Source organism: Oreochromis niloticus, linkage group LG12 (assembly GCF_001858045.2).
Source record: "Oreochromis niloticus isolate F11D_XX linkage group LG12, O_niloticus_UMD_NMBU, whole genome shotgun sequence".
NCBI lineage: Eukaryota > Metazoa > Chordata > Actinopteri > Cichliformes > Cichlidae > Oreochromis > Oreochromis niloticus.
Genome location: NC_031977.2, coordinates 34,990,234 through 35,012,930, shown reverse-complemented (window position 1 = coordinate 35,012,930; position 22,697 = coordinate 34,990,234). Strand labels below are relative to the sequence as shown.

At 42.2% G+C, this 22,697-nt stretch overlaps 1 protein-coding gene across 4 annotated transcripts in view; it reads left to right on the top strand.

Annotated features, from left to right (window-relative positions):
- Positions 1 to 22,697, top strand: part of slc39a14 (solute carrier family 39 member 14) — a 31,769-nt gene that overhangs the window by 5,347 nt on the left and 3,725 nt on the right. For 2 of the 4 annotated variants that reach the window (XM_005451527.2, XM_005451528.2), the window contains 8 exons: positions 3,718 to 3,896; positions 6,786 to 7,132; positions 8,505 to 8,682; positions 14,745 to 14,914; positions 19,242 to 19,364; positions 21,411 to 21,584; positions 21,804 to 22,038; positions 22,254 to 22,438. In XM_005451527.2, the coding sequence (XP_005451584.1) occupies positions 6,815 to 7,132; positions 8,505 to 8,682; positions 14,745 to 14,914; positions 19,242 to 19,364; positions 21,411 to 21,584; positions 21,804 to 22,038; positions 22,254 to 22,438 (1,383 nt within the window). In that variant the 5' untranslated portion in view covers positions 3,718 to 3,896; positions 6,786 to 6,814. Of the gene's footprint in view, positions 1 to 3,717; positions 3,897 to 6,785; positions 7,133 to 8,504; positions 8,683 to 13,042; positions 13,213 to 14,744; positions 14,915 to 19,241; positions 19,365 to 21,410; positions 21,585 to 21,803; positions 22,039 to 22,253; positions 22,439 to 22,697 lie in introns of all 4 variants that reach the window. The other 2 variants (XM_013270885.1, XM_019365570.1) reach the window with 2 other exon arrangements.

Sequence of the window (22,697 nt, the reverse complement as noted above, 5' to 3'; positions counted from 1 at the left end):
TGTACAGACTTGTGATCTTCCCCAGCTGAAAGTAAGGATAAGAATGACTGCAATTATGCTGTTTGATTTTATTTTTGGAAAGACACAAAGTACTTCTTGCTTAATCTTACTGTTTCAGGCGCCTCTTTTATTCACTGCTTTGTTTGGTTTAATTCCCCTGTGCTCTTCTTTTGTTTCGTTTTGTTAACAAATTCCACTTTTCTTTTTCTTTTTTGTTACACCCACTTGTTTCTCGAGATCTGCCTCTTCAGACTACCCTTTTAAAACTTTTCTGGTGCCAAATGACGACATCTATGCTCCTTGTACTCATGATGCTGGATTTAAAAAGGTGAAATGAGAGCAGAAAGTTTCTTTCTGTGCTTTTATGATTTAGTTTAGTTTGTGGATTAGCTCACCAGTATGCATCACCCTAATTACTCACTAATTTATTAAAAAGATGCGTGGGTTTGGAGTGGTCATGGTTTGTTTGGTTAAACTAATCCATGGAAAGCAGTTACTCATGTTCTCTTTTTGAGGCTGCTGGTAAAGTGTCAGCCAGAATTCCTGTGAGACCTGTAACCCACCACAGACTTTATTTCTGCCTTGTCAGCACATGAAGTTGGTGATGACGAGGGAAACTGGTCATCGAGCGGTGTTTACTCGTGGCTGCAGGAGCTGTGAGATGTGACAGTAGTGCAGATAACACTGGTAATAATGGTTAATCACCACAAGTGCTCATGGCCCTCGGCGCTGATACCGCCTGGTTACAGCGGTGACCTCAGCCTCCGAGTTCACGACTTTCTCTGGCTTCAGTATTTTCCTGCTAGCTCGTGGATGGCTACCTGATCTGTAACAGAAGCCCGATGTGTCTTGTTTGTCCTTCCTGTCAGCGCTACAGTTTAATGGGATTCATTTTCGTGCCAGTGTTAGATTAGATTTCCTCTTCCCTGGCATTGGTACTTTATACTATATAGAAATATAATCATTGTATTTATACTTATTGGTATGAAGATGTTTTGTTTGATGTTACTGTTAAAGTGGTGTATTTAAATAGAAGTTACACTTATTTTGAAAATGGGAACAAATCTTCAGGGATACATATTAATAAAAAAATGTATCGCTGAAATGATAATAAGTATATGTTTACTTATTTACTTATTTGGGGGGTTGGGTATGGATCAGGTAGAGATTATCCTGTCATGATGGGAGACTAAAAAGACAAACTCAGACCGACAGGTGACGTCTTGAGACATCCGAGGTCCTCTGCATGCTGTCGGGGATTGGTGACTAAGCATTTTCCCTCCTTCACCCCTCTGCTGCAGCTCCAAGGCAATCATCATGTTTTCCATCCGTGGCCTTCATGTTGAAGAGCTCACGTCTGTGCTGCAGACTGCCAGTCTCGCCCGCCAGCTTTTATCTTAACTGTGCACACACACACACACACACACACACACACACACACACACACACACACACACACACACACACACACACACACACACACCACTAAAACAGACATGGTGACATGAGTGTGACCCAACACGCTGACATTCGGGGCACTTGTTCTGATTGGACCTTAGCCATCTGCCAGTGAGGAATGTTTCTGCTCCTTCACTGTTTATCGCACCTCGGCTTTTTGGAGCTGCCCATCCTCCAGACGCTGAGATGCATGTGTATATTTAGTGTGTGGAACCTGAAGATTGTCACAGGCAGGTTTCTAACTGCAATAATGGTGCTCGTGTTGATGTTGACATTTGATAGTTGACGATTTATGTAATCGACTGACTGCAAACATCCGTGTTGCATGTGTGTGTGTGTGTGTGTGTGTGTGTGTGTGAGCATGTATTCATATCATTGTGAGGACTAAAAATTGGAAGCTTACTTTACTTGTGGGGACCAACGGCCCTTATGGGGACCTAAATCCTGGTCCCCACAAATTTGAAGGCATTTTTGAGACTCAAAATGCGGTTTTAGTGTCAGGGTTATGTTGTGTTATGGTTAGGTTTAGGGTTAGGGTTCATTTTTGATGGTTAGGGTAAGTGGCTAGGGAAAGCATTATGTCAATGAGATATCCCCACAGGATATGAATACCTGACGTGTGTGTGTGTGTGTTTGTGTGTGTTTGTGTTAATTTTTTAAGGAAGATTACGTGGCTGGTTCTTAAGTTTCAACACTGACGCCCTTCATATTAATTAAAGCCTTTCCTCCTGTGTTTGTTGGGTGGTTCATGTGTAATGTAGCAGCAGAGCTTCTAGTCTTCTGGGTTTTGTTGGTGTCTGCCCATTTTTTGGTTTTACAGGAATTAACCCATATACATTTTGGGAAACTTTTGTTTCAGACTTGTTAGGCTGCAAATAGAGAAAGAAAACTGTGATTATAGTGTCCTGGAGAAAATGTGTCTTGGCTTTTTCCCTCGCTGCTCATCTCTTTAAAATATTCTCACCTTCTTCTAGACAAACATTTGTCTCGACCATGCCCGTGAATCTGTTTCACCTCTGTGCTTTCACTCTCTAATATAGGCTGACACACCTTGACTCTCTTATAAAAAATAAATGCACAAGATGAGGGAGATATCGGTTTACTTCTGGCAGCTTTCCTGGGTTTTAACAGGGAGCGCTAACAGCAGATAAACCACAAGGTGAAGCTTCAAAACAGCTGGCTGTTACTCAATCTCATTCTTAAGATTCGAGTTACTTAAGACCTTTATTTAACCAGGCAAATCCTGTTAATATGAGGATGTTTGGCTAAGGCAGTGGCATTATAAAAAGCTGAAAGAACAATAAAATATCTGCTAGGCTTCTGTCAACTACTTAACTTCACTATATGTGGACCAGTTATACTTATTGCACAACATAGTGTTCACCACACACTCCCTCAGCAGGAGCAAGTATTTGTTGCTTTTACTTCATTATCTTCTAGAAATGTATCAATTTTAGCTTGACTAATTTATTTTAGTACCATTGTTTACTCTCAGCTTCCCCGTGTGCCTGAACGTTAGCAGGCAGCAGGAAGGAGACCAAGGTTCAGAGCTCCTGCAACTTTAAGGAGGATTGTGCAACAGAGACTTGCAGGGAAGAAAGTTTGAAAAAGTAGCACCTAAAGACGCTTTTGAAGTTTTATTCTATTTCTCTCCTCCACCAACTCCAGAAAAAGGCCTCATTAGGCCAAGTGGTGGGGAAAATGTGGGAGAGAGGGTGTAATCCACTGGGGAGAAGAGGAGAGTTTTCTCTTTGCCTCCTCAGATCAGAGACCTTTGCAGAGAGGAGTAAAGACAGTGCCTGAACTCAAATTGGTTAGTCAACTTCCCTAGATAAAATAAAACTTTTACTTTTCCAGGCTGCATTTTTCCAAAACATCACTGATGTTTGGAAGTGAGAAATTTTAAAGTGAATCATCCTGATCACTTGCACGTCAGCTTACTTGATGATTCTAAGTTGATCTTTTTCAGAGCTGTTCAATGCTATAGTATTAAGTAACTGCATAGGTGTCAACAAGAAACACTTCAGTTGCAGAAAAGAAATATTCAGGGTTCGGCTCAGTTCTTGACTTTGTGGCCTGAGTGTCAGACAGGAAGTGGACGAATCGATGGATAAGAGCACACATGGTAGATTTAAGCTGGCAGCTGCCATTTCAGGTTTCGTTTTAGTCCTCATTTCTTTTTGTCTACCTTTCCCTATTTGTTTCCTCCTCACCAGTGACTCGTAACCTTCATTTTATCTGTCTCTCTCTCTTCCACAGCCCGCTGCACTCCCGAGGACCCTGCTGCTCTCTTCAGACTCACATTTCTCCCTCCCCAAATCTATCTCAGCTCCCAAGTTACCCGTGAGCATTACTCAGCAGGCTGGGAGCCTCGGGGCAGACCGACTGAAACAGCCTCTTTACTCACCGGCTATCATTACGCACCTCTGTAGGAAAAGGTGAGCTTCTTTACAACAAAATGAATGGCTGTGTTTATTCAGCTCAGCTTTGCTTGTAGACCTGCAGGGTGCACAGACATGAGTAGAGACTCTGTTATAACAGTGGACCCTATGTGGACATGATCCTATGTGATTGGACTGTCAGAGTTTAAAAAAGTGGAAATCACAAGGGTTTTATATAGTCGAAACACACAGTATTGGATATTTTCCCACCGACACCGATTGAGTAAAGTGTTGAAAGATCAGTAAATCCTGTTTCCAGTCGACAGACGGCACATTGGTTGGGATTGTCAGTGATAATCTGTGTGCTATAATTTCCTGTAATTGTCTGTAATTGGGGACTGTGTTTATCCCACGGTTTCCTGTTTGCAGCATGTGCTTCGTGCTACAAAAGCTCTTTGTGTCACCTTGTGTGTTTGGTGTTTAATTAGAAGTTCACAGCTTTGCTTCAAGCAGCAGTTATTTTGTATATTATAGAGTGTTATGGTAGCCATGTTTCTCTCCTGCTTTGGATGAGGCTCTGCAGCGCTCTGTTTCTTTTTGAGCAGATACAAGCTCCAAAATCTTTCAGTTGTCATAATTCAAAAAAGAATCGATCCCGGGCTCAGGAAGACTTCAGTTTGCACATTAAGCTTAGGGTCAGGACTTTTTCATAGTGAGCAATCCAAACCACACAGCAGCATATTAATGTTGTAGATCGAACATACATACATCATACATACATCGAACAGATGTGTCTCTGGGGGACCTTTAACATGGAGTACCACTGAGAACAAGTTAACCTTTGTCCTACCTTTTTCCTGGGCTAATGTGCTCATTTTATCCGAACCATAGCTTTGTAGCACCAGGTAGGTTAACACTTTATTATGCAATTATAAGACGCTCCCATAGAGAGCTGAGCACTTGACTGTCCTCTGCAGTGTCTTTGTTGTTCCTAGGGCTGCGCACGTCTGGACAGAACTCTCAGATGTCGTTCCTGCGAGCTGCCATGATTAGTGCCTCTGTGCTGACTTTCAGTTCAGCTTTGTTCAGCCACTGGTAGGATTTCTCAGTATAAGCCACTTCTTCTGTCTGTTGGTGGTACATGCTGTGCGGGGGCCTGTCCTTCCATGATGGTCCCTCTTCTTGCTCGACTTCTGTCTCGGGCTTCTGCTGACAGAGATGTTCACTAAGAAGTTGGGAAGATCCTCCCAAGTCATGGCCATGAGATGAACTTTCGCCCCCAGTCCGATGGGGGCGCTCTGGATCACCCTGACTACTAGAGATGGGAATTGATTAGAATTTTGTGATACCGATTTCGTTATCAGTTGCACTTATTGATTCTTTTTCTTACCGATTCTCGTTGGCTGCACTTTGAGAGTCACCACCATCTCTAAGCAGCATTTCATTAATTTACATTCATGCAAATTAATTACACGCTGCCTGGTCAAATGTTTGTGCATGTTGGAGGCATTTCCCCTCTTTCTTGTGATCGGTGAAAAAAAAAATTGCACATAAAACAACAGAACACAATAAAATTAAAAGTAATGTCCACGCTGTAGGCTGCGTCTGTCAAGAACCGTAGTTCTAACACCCAAGCTGGACCCAAAAGCAAACACAATACACAGAAATGCACACGAAACAAATTTATATTTTAACTAAAGGTGACCCGGAATAACCAAAGGGAACGCGCTGCTTTAGTGTTGAACAGAAGAGACCGGGAAATAAACGACACGGGAACGCCCTGATCGGGACCGTGGGAGGGATCGGGGCCGGACCATGGAAACCGGAGGGAGGGGTGAGTGTCCGCGGGAGAGGATTCCAGGGAGACGGAGAGGATGATAGGTGGTTTCTCTGAAATCCAGGCGGGCAGGAGGACAGGCAGGTGAAGGCACAAACACGCCGGACAATAACCTGAGCACACAGTGACAGCATTAACACAGTTCATAAAATCCAGGAAGTTACCACTGAATGGCGACTGATGGACTGGTGTGGAGCAGCCGGCCGTGCGGGGTTAAATCGTCTTCCTGATGATCGCCTGGAATGGGATGCAGGTGTGGAGATGACAGCCCCACCTGAAGGTGTGGCCACCTGGGCATCCCAAACGCTCCTCAGACGCCGAGCCGCGGACCATGACAGTGTCACTATTTTCCTCCTCTGTCACACGAGCAGAAACCAGCTGATTGTAGCGAGAGTATAGAAAGACAGGCAGACTAACCATTCCAAGGAATTGGACTACTGGGTTTTCATTTCCCGTCCCTACCAACGAGTCTCCCAGTACCTGCTGCCACCATGCTTCACCTTAGTAATGTTATTAGCCCGGTAATGAGCAGTGCCTGGTTTCCTCCAGACATGCTGCCTGGATTCAGGCCAAAGAGTGCAATCTTTGTTTCATCAGAGTAAAGAATTGTTTCTCATGGTCTGAGAGTCCTTCAGGTGCCTTTTGGCAAACTCCGGGCAGGCTGTCATGTGGCCTCCCTGATGAAGGGCCCTTCTACCCCGATCGCTCAGATTGGCTGGGATAAATAAGAGAAACATATGAGAAACATCAACATCAACCCATATATTACTGTTAGCGTGCTTGTTTTCTATCAGAAATTAGGCATCCAAACTACTACTACTAACTGTATTGTGTTACGTACTATCAAAATGTTAACACAATCTTATCTTATCAGGAAGTCCCATACAGAAACTATGCTGTTTAGACAGTATAGTGAATTTCCACCAAATAGTGAAGCGTGCTTGCACACAAACACTGATGTCTCCAACAGATATTGGTAGTCTGGTATTTCAGGTCTTCAACATGCAATCCAAGTAGTTTCCTGAAAAGCGAGGTAATGCCACATTCTGCTCAGTAATTTCAAAGATTTAATCAAACTGTCTTTTTTATGGCTTCTGTCCTCCCCACAGATCGACGTCCTCCATCCACTGAAGAAGACATGCTCATCTGCTCCCCTCATGGCCGTGCCGCTACATCCACCAGCCTCTTTCACGTTGACTGGGCGTTCCTGTTGGCTCTAGCTGTGGTGCTCTGCCCCACGGGCCAGGTGACAGGTCAGGTGGAGAGTCAGACGCAGTCACCTGCCCAGGTGCTACAGGACTTGCTGTCCCGCTATGGCGACAACAGCACCATCACGGTCCCTCAGCTGCGATCTCTGTTAGCAGCCCTCAGCCAGGGCCAGAGTGAAAGTGACAGCGACAGCAGCAGCACAGCTGAAACACCAACAACCACACCTCCCCAGTTCAACGGCTCCAAGGTACAAAACCTTTTCATTCTCTCCATTTTGAGTTAAAAAAATTTTCTGTTGTGGAAAAAATATAACAAATAGAAGCTAACAACTAAAATTAGCTAATGAGTTGTCAACCACAAAATGATGAAAAGCTAAACAAGTGTTGGTACTTGTGTACCTGGTCTGCTACCTAGCAGGTGAGGACATTCCCTTAATTTGTATGGTGTTGTAGAAATTGCAAAAAGGACCAGAAATGCAAAAAGTAAAAAAACAACAACAACACATTTGCTGGATATATTTACACTTTTTGATGAGGAGCATGTTAGCGGTGTTGGCAAAGCCTTAGCACCTTTGCAGGACTCTGAAGTAGAATCATAAATCCAGCTTTAGTCCTGTCTGGAAGAAACAGGCGGCACCGGTTCCAGATAGCTGAGCTGTTTAGCATATTTCCCATACTTAGTGTCGTGGCTCATTGACTCACTCACTTGTTGATCTGCTTTCGAATAGATTTGCTGTGTGTACTAGTGGCCAAGTATGAACCTTTCCAAAAAATGATGATTAGGACGTAACATGTGAGTCAGGTGTTGGTTTTTGAGATGCATCTGTGTGTGAATATGGCAACAGAAGAACAAACACTTAATGTCTTTGTGCGGGTTTATGAACCAAAGAGAACAGAAGCAGAAGTGCAACCTTTAGCCAACTGCTGTCATCACGTCCCACCTCCGGTGCCTCACAGGCTGGTATTCTCTGCCAAGTGCTTGGTCACGTTTCTCACGCATCTGGCACAGACGCTGAAAACGTTGCGTTTGTCAATAACCGGCCGGACTACAAAGAATGATCAGGGTGTTCCACAATTTGACTTTGCGGCATATTTTGTACTGAGGCATCAGCTCATTCTATCATGTCACAGATATTAAAGCAGGCCTATTGCTTTTTATTATTTTCAGCATCGACTTTTCTTTCCCACCTTTGTAAAATACAGTGTAGCAAATAAATGCACCAGTGTGAACATGAATCTCTGAGCAGATTCAGCGTGCCTCAGCGTGCCCACTAAAAATGTTACAGTGCTGTGATGATGCAGCAACAAGGCCCAGCAAAAAGGATTATTTTAAACTGTTACTTTGTTAAAATTGAATCAGTAGAGTCTAAAATTGAATCATTTTTATTTGGTCAGATGCTGTTTTTTAATTATTTTTTTTTATTGGTGACACCAGTGTTATGCAATAGTGCCTTCCTATTACTTTCGTCTAGTCTATACTACAAATATGAATCTTGGCAGACTCATTTGTGTTGTGTTTTCAATCCACATGAAGGTGAAAAGCATGTTAACCTGTCACTGCATCCTGGTTATATGATGTTAGCTTGTGTGGGTTCTTTATGGGTATGTTTCCTGTTCCAGTGCTTGCCTGCAGACACACTGGCCATTTACAGCTTCAGCGAGGAGTCGCGGCTGGATGGGCGGGGTTTTCAGGCGCTGTGCCCCACCATGCTGCAGCAGCTGGATGCTGGAAGCTGCAGGGCACATAAAGGGGAGGAGCAAAGCAGCGACACCTCCCCCAGGCCCTCAGACGCTGAAGGTGAGCACCAACTAAATGCTAATATTTAAGATATTTTTATGTTATAATTTCCTCTGGTGGAAATTGTGCATATGTGTTGATCAAAGTTTACCTTTTGCTCCTTAATGTGTCTTTTAAAGCCTTATTTAGAAGAAACATCTCAGACGAAAACAGTATGAATCCAGAAAGTGTTTCTTCTCCACATATTTTCTTTTTAACTTCTTCTGCAATCGCTGTATTTCTTTCAAGGTTTTCTGTGCCTCATTTTTCATGTCTGTTGTCAGTTCAAGTATTATCACACACCTTGCAAACACATTCTTTCATCAAATCTCAGCTCGAAATGTGTGTTTTGTTGCCTGGAGATGGTGATTTTATGGTGTCCCCGAAGGAGCTGAAAGCCAAAATAAGCACACGCAGTTAGCCAAGAGCTCAGATTGCATTTCTCAGTTTTCTGTAAAAACCAGCACATCTTTCAGAGTCCACAGTCCAGCTTCTCTCAGCGTTTTCAGTATGCAGCACAGATCTCATCCAGGTAAAGACAGTCCAGACTGGAAAGCTCCTCTTTCCTTGGCTGCTGAACCGCTGAAACTCCGTGCAGGCTGCTGACTGAACACACCCAGCAGGATGTTTTAAGCCTGAGAGCCGCTTTGACATGCACATTCTGTCTGAAATTCTAGGAAATGCTGAATTCAGTGCAGGCTGCTGTTTAAAGAGAAAAAGAAAAACCTTTGAGTCTTCATGAAGTAAAACTAAATTAGCTGTGGAGTGTGTGGCTGGTATAAAAAGCAAGCTAATCACAGACTTGGAGATTTTGGTTAAGTCATGTGATGTTTTGTGCTCAAGGCCTCAGGATCATCGGTTTAAAAAAGTCCAAAGCATTTCTTGAGCTTCAACTAAAAGAAAAAACAACAGCTTTCTTTATGCAGGCAAAGACTCTGGGCTTGAATCCTGTGCTGTAGCCGGTGTCCTTATTTATTTCATCCTTGACAGGTGAAGAAGAAATGGCCCCGGAGCTCCGGCTCTATTTCTCACTCTCCACTGACAAATTTGTTTTCCCTTATCAGGCTCTCATGGCTTCAGCTCACCTCACACTTTCCTCTTTAGGCAGCTTATTTTGGCTTGAGAGATGTTTTCCTAGCTGGAGGTTTGCGGGCATCAGAGAGAAAATTCAATAACCTTTTCTTTTCTCATTATGTGAATAATCCAGCTTTACCCAAGGACTCGCATTAGCACTGATATACTGTTAATAGACATGAAATAATGATCCTTTTTTAACCAGATACTTGTTTTAATGATGTTTGATGACATTCTCTTTATTCTGCTGCTTATGTTCTTAACCCCGTGTCCAGCAGCTGTGTTTAAATGGTTTTTGACTCGTCTGCACGGCTCTTGTACGCCATGAACATTTCTCAATAGATCGGTGATTTTCCAGAAGTCTTTAAAATTACTTTCCTTGGGACTCTTTTTAAAGAAAAACACTCTACATAGCAGTAATGGAGACAATTTGCAAACATGGAATTTGCAGGTTACTCATAGCCACTTTGATATGTACTCCATCTCAAGTGATTGTTAACAAATATTTAATCACCTGGTCACATGGCAGTAACTCAGAGATGTAGACATGGTCAGTACAGCCTGCTGTATGGGCTCAAAATGTGGTCATAAATATTTTGTACTTGTAAATCAGGATTTGTATGTGTAAAAAAGATTTGTGTGTGTAAAAAGAATTTGTGCGTGTGTAAAAGTCCACACACAAATCTTTTTTACGCACACACAAATCTTTTTTACACACACAAATCTTTTTTACACATACAAATCCTGATTTACAAGTACAAAATATTTATGACCACATTTTGAGCCCATACTGCTGACGTTAGAACCAACCATCAGAAAGAGTAGGAAAGGTGAGTCACCTGACCTCAGCACCTTTGGGGATGTGCTGGAACAGCAGATTGACATCATGGAGAACTGGGTGATATTATCACGTCATTATGAACCAAAATCTCTGAGAAATGTTTTCAGCAGTCTGTGAGTCTGTACCGTGAAGCATTAAAGGCAACTCTGATGGGAAAGTGGGACCTAACCCACACTAGAAGATGTACCTAATAAAGTGTCTGCTGTTAGACCAAAAGACACAAAAGTTTGCAGGGATGCTAAGTTAGCAAATCAATTTCCCATTGGAGACAAAGTTACCATTGACATTGAGAACTGATATCAAGTCAGTGATGGAAATGTTGGTGTTTCTTGTTTTTCCGGAGCTACTGTAGGTCCATTAGATACTGGAAACGCTAAATAATAATGATGAAATATAAAACTGTGGTGCTAAGTAGTGGGGAAAAAAACAGAGTAGGAGTTTTGCTATTGAGTCAGAAACCACAGAGTGTTTCACCATAAGTCCATCAGAAAGAGGAAACGATTCAAACTCATCTAAACAGCTCAAAGACAGACATCTGGATCTGTATTCTCTAAAATTCTATTTGAGTTTCAGGTGTCATCAAAATGTTTAGGATAAAGTTCCCATGGCTCATAGCTGAGCTGGTGCTGTTATTGGTAAACTACTGTCACAGCTTCTGATCTGCATGCAGCAGATTTTCTTTTAGGAAATCCTTTTTGAAATATGATCCGATTATCCTTTTTTGTATCCAGTTTAGCAACATGACCTGAGAGGCTGACGTCCAGTTTTTACCATTGCTGATCTGATACAGTCTTTTCTCCTCTTTGTGCATTTTTTAAACATTATTAAATATCTCTTTTCCTCGGCTGTACTCGTCTTCCTTCATCACCATTGTTGCTCATCTGTTTACTTGTTTCTTCCTCAGCAAGAAGTTGAGAAGTTGTCTCGCAGCATCAAACTCTTCGCTTTCCAAAAAAATTGTTTTACAGCATACGGAAAATCTAACCAATGGCTACTTCCTTTTATTCGTTTTACATGTGTTGCTTAATATATTTAACTGTACAGCAAGTGTACATCACATTTATGTCTGTTAGCACTGTGTGTGAGCACTTCAACTACTTCTTGTACTTAAATTGTTTTATTTGACTGCTTTCTAGAGTCCAGGTGGAGTAAAGCTGCAGTGTTTCACAATATAATAACTAAAACTAAAGAAGGGAACAGAAAGTGGATTAAATTGCAGGATTTATGTGGTGCATGCTTCTAGCTGATTTAGCTGTGCAGCCAATTTTTCTCATCTCCTGATGAGAAAATCTATTAACATGAGTTTGAGCACTGATTTTAACCCCATGAAAATATAAGAACAGCCTATTTTGAGTATTTAAAAATCAATAAACTGCAGCTGCATACAGTCATATAAAAAGGAAAATGCATCTGCTTTCAGCTCTCTTGGTTTTGCGTATCAGGACATAATTTAAAAAATCATCTGGTCCTTACGAGTTCCAAATTTCAGTACAATCTCATATGAACAACAACACGTGACATATTATACGGTCATATTTTTATCTATCAAAAACAAAGCCATATCCAAAAGCAGCGGGTGGAAAATCTAACTACACCCGATGATACGGTAGCTCGGAGAAGCACCTTTAAACAGCAATGCCTTAAAGTAATGGTTTCATCACTCTCTCACAGGAATTTTGGCCACTTTTCTTTACAGCATTGCTTCACCTCACTGATGTTTGCAGGCGTTGTTCTTTAAGATCGCTGCTGATGGTTTTTAACGCCCACCTGAACGCTCCAAACCAGCAAACTGCCAAAGTGTCTGGCTGTATCGAGCTGGTTGAACTGGCTGATGAACAAGTAATCGTGTGCATTTGAATAGCAGCACCTGGCTGCAGGAAGCAGGAAGGGATTTTCAAAAACTGTTAAAGAAATAACGACACATGTCATGTGCTGTTGTTCATTTGAGGCTATATTTAAATGATTGGAAGACCTTCTAAGGATCAGATTATTTTTATTATATGTGTACTTAAACCTTAAAACTGAAAGATGGTGTTATTTCTTTCTTTCATATGACTGTATGATACCAGATTTGAACTGACAGCAAATAGGCTGATGCTATCGTATGGATTTGTTGGAATAATGAGAATTTACTTTGTCACCTCTGCAGTGATGGAAAATCCACTGCTGTTGGCATGAACTTCAAAGTAGCTGCTGATCTTGCAGACTTAAGACACTCACACAACAGTTTTCTCACATCCAACAGCCGGAGCCCACATGATGTTTTTCATTGGCTGCTGACATTGTCAAAATATTGTTGTTGTTTGTTTGTTTTTGTTTTTTTTAATTCTTGACCTGTATGATTGAATCTGAGGTGGCTGACGTTATCTTATATCCACAGCTTAAACTGCATTTATAGATGGATGACTGCACGTTATTCACAGCGCTTTGTTTTAACGTTGTACCTTCCTGTCACTCCAACTCCAGTTTGGGGTTTTTCTTTCTTGAGTGTGACAATCATCAATGTCTCTGCCCTGACCGGAGTCTTCCTCGTGCCTCTGACGAAGTCGCGCTATGGGAAATATGCACTCACCTTTTTCATCGCGCTTGCCATTGGCACGCTGTTCTCCACTGCCATCCTGCAGCTGCTGCCAGAGGTTTGACATCGGGACATACATGCATGCATACATGCAGACCTTTGACTTTCACACACTGATACAAAGATTACGCTCTCCTTAGTTCATGGCATTGCCATCAAAAAATCAATCAGTACTTTCCACCTGACCCTCTCATAATGAGCTGGTGTAACTCTGCAAATTCTTATAGTGCTGTAAATAACGTTTTTCATGGCTTCATGAAAAATGCCAAAAAGCAGCAGATTGTGAGGGGTTTGGTAGGAAACTTGGAAACGGTCTGACCCGTGGACATTCACAAAATTACAGCACTTTGGCCGAGCTCGCCATTGTCTCTTCTGTGTTCATAACTCTTTCCTGTTCCTGACTTTGTTTCCGGCCTGTGGCTTTCTCGGGCACTGTGGAATTTGCTCTGATCTCATTGCAGCCCCAGTCATCTGGCTGTGTGTGTGTGTGTACCTGTGTCTGCAGCTCTCCTGGTACTGAGATCTAGGCCACCTCTGTTGTTTAATTGAGGAGAGAATTTCTGTTCTGATGCTAGAAAAGCTGTACAGACCTGAAACATGGTTTTAGTCACTGTTTTTGCAGGGCGGGGGTTGTCATGTGTTTCACTGGGTGTAACAGAGCCCTGGGAAATGGAGCACTGCACCCTTAAAGTGTCCTTCAAACTGAAATGTGACCCCTTGTTAGCACTGCTCCTTCTGCCACTAGTGGGCTATTTAAAGTTCATTTGCCCCCTTTTGTCTCTGCAGTGTTTAGCCTGAGGCTATGACAGTGGTACAGACACACCTGAGTAGACTATAACAACCGTGTGTGTGAGTGTGTAGACATCTTTGTGAGGACAGAAAATTGGCATGCCGCTACACTTGTGGGGACAAAATGCCGGTCCCCACAAGTTTGAAGGCAGTTTTGAGGCTCAAAATGTAGTTTTAGTGTCAGGGTTACAACTAGGTTATGGTTGGTTTAGGCTGGGGTTAGGGTTAGGCATTCATTTCTGATGGTTAGGGTTAGGTTAGGGTAAGCAGCTAGGGAAAGCATTATGTCAATTAGATGTCCTCACTAAGATATGAAAACGAAAATGTGTGTGTGTGTGTGTGTGTGTGTGTGTGTGTGTGTGTGTGTGTGTGTGTGTGTGTGTGTGTGTGTGTGTGTGTGTGTGTGTGTGTGTGTGTGTGTGTGTGTGTGTGTGTGTGTGTGTGTGTGTGTGTGTGTGTGACTGCTCAAGATTGGAGTAAACCATAATAATGTCTTTTTATCAGTGAAAATGGGGAACCAGTGATTATCTTCAAATACAAGTAAAAGGTGGTCTCACTTCAGCTGTTTTCAGCGGATTATCGGCTCGCTGTTTCTGAAAATCCTTTAATGTCTCTTTTTTCTCAGGATGATTTCATTTAATTGTTCCTTTCCAGGGAGTTAACTGCTTGGTCTTCCCTCCTTTTTTAAAAAAACTCATAACGTCGATTAACACACTGGTCATTAATCCCACAAGATTATTTCCAAACTGATTACCTCTTTCTCTCTCTCTTCTTCCCCCTTCTTTCTCCTCTGTTAATCAGTTTGGGGCTATGGGATCCTATGCGTGACACTGATCTCTCTGTGCTCGCTGGTCGGGGCATGCGTCGTGCCCTTCATGAAGAAAACCTTTTACAAGCGACTGCTGCTCTACTTCATAGCCCTGGCCATTGGCACTCTCTACTCCAACGCCCTGTTTCAGCTCATCCCAGAGGTAGTGTTGGTGCTGCTGAGGCTCAGTTTGCTGCAGTGCATTTATAGCAGGGCTACTGTGTAGTTTCTGGAAAGAAAATATATTGAATATATATTTGGAAATACAGTTAGGTCCATGTTTGTTTGTTTTTTAAATTTCATCTCTGCCCACCCCCACAGTGTATTTCAAGTCAAACATTCAAGATAAGACTTGAGTGCAGAGGTTCAGGTTTAATTCAAGGGGTTTAACAAACGTACTGTATTAACTGTTTAGAAATTTAGGAGTGTCAGATCAACACTCTGCTGTACTCTTAAAAAGAAAGCATGGACTCACCAGCTCAGCAACAGCAAAAGGCCTGAAATACCACAGAAGACAAGTGAAACAGATGATCACACAATTATTTCCATGGTTTACAAAAACAACTTCACAACATCCACCCAAGTCAAGAACACTCTCAAGGAGGTCGGTGTATCATTGTCAGGGTCTGCATACAAGAGACTCCTTCATCAACGTAAATACAAAAGGTTTCCAGCAAGGTGCAAACCTCTGGTTATACTCACGAGCAGGAGGGCCAGATTACAATTGGCAGAAAATATCTGAAAGAGTCTGAAGAGCTCTGGAATGAAATTCTTTGGACCAATGAAGCCGGAATGGGAAGAGAGAAGTTTGGAGAAGCGTAGCAAATTATATGTCAAGCATGGTGGAGCCATACATGCCCATGCCCAACAAGCACGGGCATGTATGGCTGCCAATGGAACTGGGTCACTAGAGTTTTGTCTCAGTTCTGTACCGTGTGCTGGGCTGTACTCTCTGCTCATATTACTAAAAGGTTTCTCCAAAAGTCTCCCAAGAGTTTCTCCATGCAAAAAAATAATTGATATATTAAATATTCTTCAGTGGTCGAGTCAGTCACCTGATCTCAACTCAGTAAGGCAGCTTTCAGTTTCTAGTCCTTACATTTAAAATGTTGTAGTTTTAAGGGACTACCGTATTTTTCGGACTGTAAGGCGCACCTAAAATCCTTTAATTTTCTCAAAAATCAACAGTGCGCCTTATGTATGAATTCTGGTTGTGCTTTCTGACCTTGAACCGATTTTATGTGGTAGATGGCAGCGCTCAAAAACCTGTCAAAAAATGTTTTAGTCCGACTTTGGTAAGCTATGAAGCCGCACTGCTCGGAGCATTGCGGCTACCGTAGTCAGGAGCCTCACAAAGTAATCTGGGTCCAAAACTCCGTCTGCTTCAGGTCCCAAAGTCAAATGAACACTGCGGCATCTCTGAGAGTTAAAAACCGTCTAAATTCTTTCATCTTTAATAAAATGATCAGCGTTGCTGCTTTACCAGGTGTAACAATTACGTTTAACATCCAGGCATCCATGAAAACAGGATTTATTAAATTTAACAGAATTAGAAGTTAGCAGGAGGTTAGCTCGCTAGCTTCCACCTAAACATGATATAGCATGTTCTGACTGAGAGGTTTCTGAAACATTCAAACGTACAGCTCTGCTATCACTTCCAACATAAATGAAGACAGAAAACTAAACAGCAGTGACGTTTGTAGGGTTACTGAAGTTGGGCCAGCTGGTATGTAATGATGTGCTACGTGATCGCTAGCGACACAGCTATGTTAGCATAACATAAACACAGTGAAGCTGGAGGATGAACGCTAACTTTTTTCCACTTGATAAAAGTTAACGTGAGGGTTCCCGATGGTTAGGGACAAATGCGATCGCATGGCAGGATGCTGTAAACGGACCAAACTTCAGTCAGGAGAACAACTGAGATAATCCATCCACAATACGAGGTTAGTCATTCACAGTGTTGGGTAAGTTACTTTAAATTAGTAACTTAGTTACATTACTAGTTACTTCTCTAAAAAAGTAACTCAGTTACTTCAAGTTACTCGTTACTTTCCCTAGTAACTAGTTACTTTGAAAGTACTCAGACTTCTCTTGTTAATGTGTTGCTTCCGTAACTGGATACCCAGCCACACTGCCAGTCTTCTAGCTTGCTTACTTGCCACAAGTGCACTGTGCCACCTACCAATAGAAAGGAAAAAATAATGTGCACATTTCCACGAGAGAAATCCCACGCCTGGACCGTCGTTGACCGCCGCCATGATTCTAGCCTGCTTTTTACATCCAACACAAAAACTGCAGTCGTGGTGCTTTTGATTGTACTCAGAACTTGGAAATTCTGCCTTCTGAATAGGAAGATGTAGGTAACACCAGACTGCAGATGAGCTGCAAACAGGGCTGGACTGGGACAAAAAATCGTCCCGGGCATTTTGACTAGAGACCGGCCCACCATTATAGGAAAAATCATAAAGCCTTTGAATGAAAACAAACACTGTTGTGACAGTGATGTACACTGTTCTGATGGTATATATGTATCAATCTATCAATTGTTTGTTGCAAGACTCAGATAATTATTTTTTTTAAAAGCGAGACATTTTAAATGAGAATAATAAAGAAAAGTATTTCCTTGTGCCCCCCTTTCCCTGTTAATGCCCTACCTGGCCCCCTGGCAACACTTTGCTAGACCCGCCCCTGCACAGTTACCAGCTGTCAGCTACTTAGAAAAGGATCCTGGTGTTATTTGTCTCTCAGAAACAGTTCATAACTTCCCTTCAACTCATCCATGTCACCTAAAAGGTAAACCTGTTTCTCCATCACCTGTTCAGCTCTGATGATTCAGTAAGGACATCTCCTGGTTTCATCTGCATGTTTCCCTCTCACCAGATAACCAAACCGACATCATGACCAGCAGCTTTACAGCTGTGGCTCCAGCAAACATCAGCTGATACTAGAAATTAATATTAAATAAATTCTAACAACAGCTGATCAAGCTTAAACGTGCTGCTGTTGTTTAACGCGACATCCGCTGGTTTCCTCTTTCTGGCGCAAAGTGGGCGATAAATAAACAAGAGAGAAAAGCCGATCAGCTGATCATTGATCAGTTTCGTGATTGAAGTAGAAACAGGAGAGAGAGGGGGAGAGAATGAGAGAAGAAGAGGCAGCTGTGCAGCTTCAGCTTTGTGTCTTTTTCATTGTAGCTGAAGTCCGGACAAACTGTGTTCCTTTTCACCTCAGTACGAAACGCGTAATATTTTCTCTGAATACCAGACGATTCTGTTTTTTACGGGACGGTTGGCAACTCTAATAATTAACCGTATGAACAAAATAAAGTTCAACATCAGTATCATAGCACCCACCCAGCTGTATAGAAACTCCGTCATGCTAGCTAGCACGCAGTACGAAAATGTCAGCATACCGAAAATAAACTCCACCTAAACTTGGTTTATATCTGACTCAGATAGACTGCAGGTCATAACTTCTTACCTGAAGTTCAGTTCACCTGACACGCGGACCGGCGGCCGCTTCGGGTCTCTCCTCTTGCCTCCCTTTTCCTTCATCCACCTGCTGGCCTCCACCACTTGCTAATGTTATTGAATCTGTGGAAGCTCTGCGATATCCACCACACGAAGTAACGAGTAACGAGCCTATCTAAATCCCAGTAACGAGTAACGCGTTCCTGGTTTTGGCGTAATAACTAGTTACCGTGCTCGTTACCACAATAATAACGTAGTTACTGTAACGCGTTACTTAATAACGCGTTAGTCCCAACACTGGTCATTCATATACTGCAACAACATGGGAATAGAGCAGCTGCCAGAGAATTCAACATTAATGAATCAATGCAAGAAGAATGAGTTGAGTAAAGTTTGACTTATCTGTTTTGTTTTGCTTAATGCGCCTTATAATCCAGTGCGCCTTATGGTCCAGAAAGTGTGGTACATATAAAAATGGCTGTAATTCCTAAACAGTTAATGCTTGAATTAAGGCTGAAACTCTGCACTTAAATCACATTTTGATGAATTTAAAATCCACTGTGGCGATGTACAAGCGTAAAATGATCAAAACTGTGTCATTGTCCAAAACCTTGTGCACATGTGTTTGTCTTTATCACTAGGTTTTGTTTTTTTTTTGTCTTATCTCACTTAATGTGAGATAAATCACAGTTTCACAGTGAGTAGGATGAGTTTTTATTGTATGTACCACTGACCAACAGAGTAATGTGCTTTAAAGTTTATAGTCCTCATAGACAGCACAAGCATTAAGGATAATCCCCAGTTTTTGATGACATTAATAGTCTAAATTGTCTCACACACATCAATCAGCTGTGTGTCGAGTCTCACTTAAATTCAACTATTTAATAAGATTTTTGCAAGAAAAACAAAGGACAGTGATTCAGGGCCTCACATCCTGAACCACTACTCTTCATGAAAGCATTCTTAATTGTAACACATTGCTGCACGCGTTAACATCACCTTCTTCCTTCATGCTAGGCCTTTGGATTTGACCCAATGGTGGATTTCTACGTGTCCAAGTCTGCCGTGGTGTTCGGAGGCTTTTACCTCTTCTTCTTCACTGAAAAAGTTCTGAAAGTGCTACTAAAGCAAAAGAACGGGGTGAGTTTACACCAAGAATGACACAAATTGACTTTATTGTGTTTTATTGTTAGATAGTGGCTGTTAGATATTCTCTCCACCTGCTGAAGCCACAAAGCATATTCAAACCAGTCACCAAGATTACAAGAAAGTACGTGCAAATGCTGAGTATGAGTAGAAATTATTTTCAAATGTGGTTCACGTGTGTTGCAAAAGCCCAGACTGTGGATTCTCCCAAAGCCAACGATAAGGTGGCTTTGCTCTGTTCACTATTTTAACGGAATTTTAACGCTCTTCAGACACCTGTCTTCTCATCATGTTTCTGCTGAGTGGGGAGTAGTTTATCACTGATTATTCCTCCATGTGCCAGTATTTTCTCAGGCTAGCATATCATGTTTCTGATTCATCTTTCCTCTGACATGATCATGCCACACAATTACATTTTTATTGTCAGTTATTCTCTGCAGCATCAGCAGGTTAAACAAGGTGGACAGGATGCCGGCGTCTCAGTAACTTGAGAGAAAAAACTGGGAAAGTGATGATTCAACGCTGCAGGCAGTTTACAAATCGCATGTTTGATCCCAGCCTGTTGACTGACACAGAGGTTTGCAAAGTCACTGTCTGGAGTTGAAGCCAGAGGCACTGCTAATACAGTGTACATTATGCACTGTACTCTGTTGTACATACTGTACTAAAGTGAAAAATGAGACGCCTAAAAATGTTCTCATGACCTTTAGACATAAATGGGAAGACGAGGTGAACTGAACATTCTTGTTTGTCGTGACTTTGAGGAACCATTTAATCACACAAAAGAGGATTTTGTAGATTTTTTTTTTTTCTGAAGAGATCAAAAGTCCAGCAACATTTTCTGTATTTTGTGTGATGTGACAGACATTCATGTTTTTGCCTTCATTGTGGTAAATGAGATCGATAGAGACGGTTTTTTAAAAAAAGAAGAAGAAAAAAGAACCAATCATTTAACTCCACATACATAACAGCCAATGAGGCACCACATAGGGTGGGATGGACATCAGTCATTGGTGCTGACAAAGGGGAGCGACCAATAGAAAACCTTGATGGTGAAATATGTGGTCTGTAAACTGGAGAAGTTCAACTGCTCAGAAAAGATCCACTTAAAAATAAATAAAAATATTTGGAATAAATGGATTATTACCTTAGATAAGCTCATGTGTTAGAAGATGCCTGATAAAGCATTCTTTAAAAGGTAAATAAAATGTTTGAATCGCTGTAGAAGCTCACAGAGAGGTCGTAGTTCACACCACCTGGAAATAAACTTCATCCTCTCCTCCAGAGGTTGGAAACACATCGGTGTTTAAACAGTGAGCTTGTTAGTTTATCAGGCGAAATTCTATAAATTAACAGCTTCAGCCGCTCAGAGGTCACTGCTAATAAATATTAGTTATTAAATATGTTGAGCTGCCTGCGACTGCTTTCATCTTCTTGTTCTTTTACACATTGTTTTGTGAAAACAGTAAAATATTTGAAAGATCAACACCATAAACTCAAATACTCAAAGCTTGTCTTTTAATGTCAAGGTGCAGTTCTGACTTATTAACAAAGCAACAAAAGAAGCTGTGGGGTGTGATTGTGGGACAGTTGCTCCACCTTGTGGTTGCTCTTTTTTAGTCCAACCTAGTTAACTGCTAACATTTTACGTCCTAAAAGAGCTTCAGATCTGGGAACTGGTGATGTGTCCTTGAGTGAAAGACTGACTTTGTGCTGTGTGCTGTGGTTTACTCGCGACTTTGTTACACACTTTTGAGCAGATTACATTCCTTGTTGGGTTTGCAGACAGTTTAGTTCACAGAACTCGACCTCGCTGAGTCACTGAAGAAGAAAATGGTTAAAATCACATGGTCGGCCTTTTTAGCTGTTCAGTCCCAGCAAATATAACAAAAGCAAAAAGGAACATCTTCAGCTTTTAAGTGAAATCTCTTATCTGAACCTCCTCTTAACCAGATTTTGAGGTTATTTCACCTGTCAGGAAGAAGATGCTCACAATAAGTCTATCAGAACGTGCTGAGTTTTTTCCTGCCTGTCTCTCAGAGCCACGGCCACAGCCACTACCCCGGTGCAGATCATTACTCAACCCCTGACAGGGATTTGGAGGAGGGGGAGAAGGAGAAGCTGCAGCAGAACGGAGAAGCCAGCAGCCTGGCTCTGGGCAAAGTGGACGCAGGCGAGGGCGAGCTCATGCTCAGCCCTGCACAGACACCACAGGTATGGATGTAACAGCTCAAAGAGGAGCTTGTCTGGAACGCAGAAAATGAAATGGATAACTGAAAATGGAGTTAACTTTTGTATATGTGGACAGTTTCAGTTTATGACTGGAGGTTGACACCTAAAAACAACAAAATCACTCTTGTTGAAATAATCAGATCTAAACAAATTTAACTTACAAGGTGGGAACTGTCGATTTCCCTCCTCTGCTCCTTCCAGGACTCTCAGAGTCCAGACAGCGGTGGACGGTCAGGCACCAGTGGTGGCGGCTGCTATTGGCTGAAGGGGACAACCTACTCTGACATCGGCACGCTGGCCTGGATGATCACACTGAGCGATGGCCTGCACAACTTCATTGACGGCTTGGCCATCGGGGCCTCGTTCACCGCCTCTGTTTTCCAGGGCATCAGCACCTCGGTGGCGATCCTGTGCGAGGAGTTCCCCCACGAGCTGGGTGAGTCAGGGCGGACTGAGCGGGCGGGTGTCCCTAATGCCGAGATAATCAGGCTGCAAGCTTAACCCTAGCTACTTTCCTTTTGACCCTTTAGTATAAGATCTCCTGAGAACATTTCTTAATGAATTTAATGGAAGTGTTTTGTTTGCTGTCCCAAAACAAACTACTTGAAACATCAGCTGTTCTGACTCTGATGCATGTTTTCCTGCTACCAGGAGACTTTGTGATCCTGCTGAACGCCGGCATGAGCATACAGCAGGCTCTCTTCTTTAACTTCCTGTCGGCCTGCTGCTGCTACCTGGGCATGGGCTTTGGCATCCTGGCCGGTAACAGCTTCTCTCCCAACTGGATCTTCGCCCTGGCAGGAGGAATGTTCCTCTACATCGCTCTGGCAGACATGGTCAGTGAATTATGAGATTAAATCAACACAGATGGGTCTCTTGAGGTAGTGGGCTTTTTAAATATGTTCTCATGTTGCTGTTTAGTTGGTTATGCTGAGAAATAAAAATCCGCAACAAATAAAACTCCAATCAGAAGTACAGGATTTATTTCTAACAGTAAAACTATGTAATAAACTTAATTTATTTCATTAGGTACCTTTTATTTGTACTATACAGTCTATACACTGATTGCTAGTCAATTTGTTTTTACAGTTTTTA